The following is a 6,904-nucleotide window of genomic DNA, read 5'->3' as shown; positions in this document are numbered from 1 at the left end:
GTCAGCCTCCTGCACTTCAGTTCTCGGGGGGGGCCGAGGGCCCCCCGACCCCTGCCACGGGGGGCCTCCTCCCACGCAGGACAGCCAGTGTGCACGTGTGCCTGGAGTGAGGCACCTGCACCCACAGAGCGTCTGGGGAATTAAGCTCTTACGCTCTGGGAGGTGCCAGGTGGAAGCAGCTTGGGGCAAAGGATGCGCCGAGGGGGCTGTCGGCCCAGGTGGTGGCCAATCCCAGTGCCCCCTCCCCACCTGGCTGCAGATGGCGTTTCCTGTCTTAGGCTGAGCTGCAGGCAGGCCTCACCGTGTCCTGATTTCTTAGGACAGCCTCCAGGGCCCACCCCAGCTATGAAAGCCCCTTGAATCAGGTATTGCCAGCTTTGAGGCCACCTGTGGGCTTGTCTGTCCCGGGACAAGGGAACCCCCGTGGGTCAGGGCTCAGGGTACCACCTTGCCCTTCCCACCCTGGGGCAACCAGGACAGTAGAGGACAACCAATGTGAAGGAAGTGGCGTGTTGGCCACAGTCCTCGCTCGCCATGGGGAGGGCTGGGTCACTTGGACTCTCCCTAAGTGACCCTGGACACTCGGATTTACAGCAGGCTTGCCAAGTGGCTCTTCTGCTTTGCGGGTCATCGTAGGGGCTTGTCAGGAGCCACTCGATAGCCGGGGATAGGGAGGCTCTTGGCCTCTGTGTTCCCGGGGTCCCCACACCCAGTGGGGGAGGCTTGGGCAGGCAGCGGGGGTCCGGGGCTCCAGGCCCACGGAACCAGCCCTGAGTGAGCACTGGGGGGCGGGCGTCCTGGGGCCACACTGGCCTGAGGCAGTGAGAGGACGTGCCTTTATTGCCGGAGCCCACCCTTCACTTGGCCTTGCCCTGGGCAGCCACAGCTTCCATGGCTTTGCGCACGGTCTCCTCGTCGCCCAGGAACCGCATGGGCTTGGTGGGCTTCAGTGCCTGGTCCAGCTCATACACGATGGGGATCCCCGTGGGCAGGTTCAGCTCCATGATGGCCTGGTCCGACATCCCTGGACCGGAGGAACAAGCGTCCTGAGCCCCTCCCAGCCTGTCTGCCAGGCAGCCACCTGCTCTTGCATTTAGCAGGCTTCGTGACCTTTATAGGCCACAGGGCTGTTGGCCAGGCAGCAGCCCTCCCACCCCAACAGCAAGGCCGCAGAAATGCTCCTCGAGAAGGTCAAGGCAGCCCTGAGACAGCAGCCTACAGAAATAGCTGTGGTGAACCGAGGACCTCGCTCCGGGCCCGAGCTGGCCGCATCTGGGGTGACGCCATCGGCCCCCTTGGCCCAATGTGAGCTCTGGTCAGACTGGTGGGTGTTTGGGATCAGGAAAGACCTTAACCACTTGGCTTCCAGAGAGTTCTAGTTTCTGGACGTCCTAAGCAGCGGAGCAGGGCTGCTCCTGAGAAGGGGGGTGCGATAGGGACGGCGAGAAGCGCTGCCTGTGGCCGAGGTGGATGCAAGGCCCTGCCAGGTGAAGAGAGTTCTCTGTGGAAACCCGACCCAACCCTGCTGGCCTCCCGAAGACCTGGCCTGGAATAGCAGCTCGACCTTTGGTATCGCTGTCATCCCGCCCAGCCCGCTGGTGCAGGGAGGCCTTAAGGGAACATGCTCTGGGCAGTGGGAGACCCCGGTCATGTTTGCCTCGGTGCATTCATTTCTCCTGGACCAGGCTGCAGGGAGCCCCCAGAAGGGAGGGAGGGCAGGTGGTCTTTCCATCTGCGAGGCTCAGCACCCGCCGTGAGGCGTCTGTGTGGACTCAGCCTCGGGAAGTCCTCAGAAAGGCCGACGGGGGCTTCCTTGGGGGAAGCCTGTCATGCTGGGAGGGGCTCCTTCCCTTTTAGTGGAAGCCAAGCTACCAACCTATGGTCTCTGGCATTCTCCACACCCTGCCACCTGTCTTTTGACTAGTCTTTTGCTCTGAGTGGGTGGGCAGGGGTGTGGGCAGGGCCCCACCCTCAGTCCCATATCCAGCAGCTGCCAGTGAAGTGACTTGACCAGGGTCACTCAGCAAGCTGGGATTTAGAGCCACATGGCCCTGCCTCTTCAGGGGTGGGTGTCCTTGGGCAAGATGCCACCCCTGGGCCTTCCCTCCTCTCCCCTGAGGCTTGTGTTGGGGAAGCCGGGCCAGCTGTGGACCCCTGTGCAGGGCCTGGGCCCTGGGTCAGTGGCGCACACATTTTCACCCAGAATCTTCAGAAGGATACGTTACACAGTGTCCCAGTACACACGGCAGTGGACGGTTCGTTCTTACAGAGCTGTTTTTTCAAGTGGTTTCTCGCCCCACCCAGTCTAGTTCACAGTTTGGAGGCCCTGCCCGGGGTGCGGATGTCTGTGAAGCCGCCTCGGCGAGGCAGCCAACACGTTTACGAAATGAGCAGCTGGGGGCTCACTGGTTCAAGGGGACGTGTCACCCCACCCGCCTCTGCCCACACCGTGTGTGAGAATGGGCCTCACCTTCCAGGTGCTTGACGATGCCCCGCAGACTGTTCCCGTGGGCTGCGATGAGCACCCTCTTGCCAGCCTTGATCTGGGGGACGATCTCATCATTCCAGAAGGGCAGAGCCCGGGCGATGGTGTCCTTGAGGCTCTCATGCGTGGGCAGCTCCCCCGGCTTCAGGCCTGCATAGCGACGTGCCTGGGGGCATCCGTGCTGCTGTTCACTCCCCAGACAGCCCCCCGCCCCCCAGCCTGGGCCCCTGTCCCCAGACCTCCCCTCCAGCCCCGCACCCCAGCCGCTCACCTTGCTGATGGAGTTGTAGTAGGGGTGCTTCTCATCCATGGGGGGTGGAGGTATGTCAAAGGAGCGCCTCCAGATCTTCACCTGCTCCTCCCCGTGCTTGGCGGCCGTCTCCGCCTTGTTGAGGCCAGTGAGACCCCCGTAGTGCCGCTCATTGAGGCGCCAGGTGCGCACCACAGGCAGCCACATCTGGTCCGTTGTGTCCAGGATGGTCCAGAGGGTGTGTATGGCCCTCTTCAGCACCGACGTGTAGCAGATGTCAAATTCCATCTTCACGTCCTTGATGGCATGGGCCCCCCTCTTGGCCTCCTCAGCCCCCTTCTCGCTCAGCTCCGCGTCGAACCAGCCGCAGAAGCGGTTCTCCTGGTTCCAGGTGCTCTCACCGTGCCGAACCATCACGAGGCGGTGGGTGGGCATGGTGGCGGCGGAGGGCACTCGCGGGCTGCAGACAGGGACAGGTGACCCCCAGGCGTCCCCAGCTTTATAACGATCCCCAGCCCCCGCCCCAGCCGACTGCCAGTCAGCATTCCAGGCCTGATGGGCGGCAGCAGGTGGCCGGCAGCAGAGCTGGGTGGAAGGCAGGCCGAGCGCCGGACTGGAAAAAGGGCCTCATCAGCTACCAGTCCCCACGTGCCCAGAGCCCAGGCTGGGCGGGGCTGCCGAGCAGGGCTGGGCATCAAGGGCAGAAGTCCCGGCCTCCAGCAAGCCTGAGAAGGGGGCTAGCGGGAACAGGAGGACTGGCCGGGGAAAGACTCCCCCTGAGGTCGGGGTCCCGAGCCCTGTCAGCCTGCCGCCTGCTCTCGGGGGTTGCCGCTGTCGGGCAGGGGCACGGGAAAATCCTGACTGCTTCCTCCGAGTCACTCAGCGCAACCGGAGACAAGCCCGCGTCTCGGGAAGTACACTAGCCTGGTGTCAGAGGGAGCCAAGGGTGTGAGTATGCACGTGTGTCCGCCCACCCACACGTGCGTGCCGAGGTGCGCGTGCACGTGCTGCGCACGTCCTACTGCATGTACACGTCCGTGTGCCTCGCGCTCACGTCTATGTTGCATGTGCGCACACCTGGGAGGAGCTGTGCCGTCATCTCCACGCGGGAGGAGGAAAGGTTGCTGTGGGCAGAGCGGGGGAGCTGGTGAGGAGCGTAGCCCTGGGGAGAGGTCTGGCCTTGTGGGAGGTGGCAGCAGTGTAGGGCAAGGGCTGAGCTGGGCAGAGCTGGGTTTCCAGGACAGCCAGGGGTAGCTGGGGGCCTGGCTGCTTGGGCCAGAGAGGAACAGAAGGTTTTCTGCTTTCGCATGCCTTTGTCAAGTTCTTATCCACAAGTGCCACACTCTCCCACTCTAGTTACCTTCACCCCAGCCAGGCTCACTCCTCCCAGCTGAAACCACCTTTGAAAAGAAAAAGAAAAATCCAGGATTCATGTCCCCAAGGAGCCCCAGAATCAGAGGTACTGGTTATTAGATCTGTGCCCAGCTCATCAGGAGCGCCCAGAGGTAGGCCAAGGTTGGGACTAGGGGCAGTGTAGAGTTGGGTGCAGGCCCAGGACTTCTGCATTCAGGTTTTGGGGGACAAGGGCTACTGCGATCTGGGCTGTGAAGAAACGAAGCAGAGCGGCGGGGTCAAGATGCCAAGTTGCAGGTGCACCAGCAAAGAACCAATCCTCATAGAACAGCAAACAGGTGTGTGGCAGAGAAGCATAGAGGGGCTGGGCCTTGTGTCCTGACGAATGGGAATCACTGGAGAGTCTGAAGCATGGTTATGTTTTAAAGTCACTTGCCGCTGTGGAGGCAGGATTGGAGGCCAAAGGCCCTGGTAGGGGTGGTGGCTTTGGGTTAGGTGAGAACAAGGCTGCTTGGCCTGGGCTGGGTGCAGGTGGCGTGGTGAGGAGCTGCTAGGCTGGGGGGCCACTGGGGCCGTACTGCCAGCCAAAGCAGGGGATGGGACATGCCTTCTTGCCTGTCTGATGGCTGTTGAGAAAGCCGGGGACCGCAGAGGAGAGTTAAAGCCTGAGAGGACTAGACACAGCTTGTAAGCCTTGGCTTGCTCCAGCCTGACTCTTACTCATTCAAAAAGTGTTTGTTGGGCATGTCTGGTGTGCCAGCGCTGTTGAAGCACTGGGCAAGCAAGGCCCTGCTCATGGGGGTCTCCATCCCAGTCATGGGAGATGGACAACATGTGATGTGTGGCATGGTAGGCAGCGATGAGGTCCATGGAGAAGCAAACAAGCGGGCAGGAGGGCTGCTGTTTCAACAGGACTGTCCTGGGAGGGTGGAGCGAGCACCCTCCACTGGTCTCTCCGCATGACCACAGCTATAAATCCTGGACAAAGGCAGAAAGCAGATCTCAGAGAACTGAAAAGTCAGTAGCAGGCAGATGAAGCGGATCAGATTCCAAGTTCCATGGTGAGTTTACCATTTTTATCTCCCAGGATTGCCCAGCTTGAAACCTAGAAGTGCCCCCAGTGTGGACAGAAAGGGCTCCAGAGAATCCCTCTGGTCCAAGGAACAGAAATAAAGTTCCTACAGGCCCCTTCCCTTTTTCCCCTTCTTACCCACCACAGCTCCTGGGCAGTAACGTAGAGGTGGCAGTGTTAGCCAGGCAGGCACCTGAAACCCTGAGAGAAGAGCTACCCTCTAACCAGAGGAGGTGAGGCCACAAGAGTGTATGGCAAACACCCACTGCTTTCTCTTTCCTCCCTCCTGCAGCTGAGGATGGGATGCAGCTGCAGGAACTGTGCGGCAAGGCGGGGGGAAACTAAGGCCCCAGGTTTCTGGCTGGAAGTCTTGGAAAGCAGGCCCCAGGGAGCTGTCAAGTATCAGGTCAGGCATGAAGAGGAGGGAGATTAGGTGAGTGATGCAGTACAGTTACAGGTGAATTCCTGGGCTCCCCGTACTTGTGGGCTCTGACCCAGGCTGACCCACTGGTGACCTGATTACCTGCCAAAACAATACGATCTACATTCTCCTTAGAATTTAAACAGACTCTCAAAATAATGTTCAAAATACCTAGGACAATTTTGCATGTGACTGTCCAGTTCTCCCAAAACCATTTATTGAATGTCCTTTCCCTATTGTATATTCTTGGCTCTTTTGTTGTAAATTAATTGACCACATGTGGGTGGGCTTATTTCTGGGTTCTCCATTTCTGTCCTTTGGTCTATGTGTGGGTTTTATGCCAATATCATACTGTTTGAGCACTATAGCTTTGTAATATAGTTACAAAGAACTGTGATGTCTCCAGCTTTGTTCCTCTTTTTCAAAATTGCCTTAGCTATTCATGGTCTTTTGTGGTTCCATACAAATTTTAGTGTTTTGTTTTGTTTTTTTCTTTTTTGAGAAAAATGCCATTGGAATTTTGATAGGGACTACATTGAATCTATAGATTGCTTTTGGTAGTATGGACATTTTAACCATGTCAATTCTTCCAATCCATGAGGATGGAATATTTTTACATTTATTGGTGTCATCTTCAAATTTTTCATCAATGTCTTAGTTTTTGGTGTACAGATCTTTTACCACCTTAGTTAAATTTATTTCTAGTTGTTTAATTCTTTTGATGCAATTGTAAATAGGATTTTTTTTAAATTTCTCCTAGTTGTTAGTGTATAGAAACAGACTGATATTTGTGTATTAATTTTATATTCCAAAACTTCATTGAATTTGTTTACTAGTTCTGACAGTTCTAGATTTCTTCTAGATTGTTGAATTTGTTGGCATAGTAGTTTCTTATGATCCTTTGTGTTTTATCAGTTGTAATGTATCCTCTTTCATTTATTATTTTGTTTGAGTCCTCTCTCTTGAATTGATAAGAGTAGCTAAAGGTTTGTCTATTTTGTTTCTTTTTTCAAAGAACCAGCTCTTAGTTTCATTGATATTTTCTGTTGTCCTTTTAGTCTCTGCTTCATTTATTTCTGCTCTGATCGTTGTTACTTCTGTCCTTCTGCTAACTTTGGGCTTTTCTAGTTCCTTCAGGTGTAAGGTTAGATTGTTTATTTGAGCCCTTTCTTTTTCTTAATGTAGGTGTATATTGCTATGGGCTTCCTTCTTAGAACTGCTTTTGCTGCATTCCATATGTTTTGGTATGTTGTATTTCCATTTTCATTTATCTTAAGATGTATCTGGGTTTCTCTTTTGACTTCTTTTTTGACTCATTGATTG

General features: G+C 56.0%; 1 protein-coding gene across 1 annotated transcript; it reads right to left on the bottom strand.

Moving 5' to 3' along the window:
• Nucleotides 1-821: 821 nt before the first annotated feature.
• PGAM2 (phosphoglycerate mutase 2) lies at nucleotides 822-3,546 on the bottom strand. Its single transcript, XM_019939360.3, has 3 exons — nucleotides 2,757-3,546; nucleotides 2,471-2,651; nucleotides 822-1,024 (listed from the first exon to the last, which is right to left on the bottom strand). Exons 1-3 carry the CDS (start codon nucleotides 3,168-3,170, stop codon nucleotides 858-860), a joined length of 762 nt encoding a protein of 253 aa, XP_019794919.1. The 5' UTR covers nucleotides 3,171-3,546; the 3' UTR covers nucleotides 822-857.
• Between the last annotated feature and the right edge of the window lie 3,358 nt (nucleotides 3,547-6,904).

This window comes from Tursiops truncatus, chromosome 9, assembly GCF_011762595.2.
Source record: "Tursiops truncatus isolate mTurTru1 chromosome 9, mTurTru1.mat.Y, whole genome shotgun sequence".
Classification (NCBI taxonomy): Eukaryota; Metazoa; Chordata; class Mammalia; order Artiodactyla; family Delphinidae; genus Tursiops; species Tursiops truncatus.
This window is presented reverse-complemented; position numbering and strand designations above follow the sequence as displayed.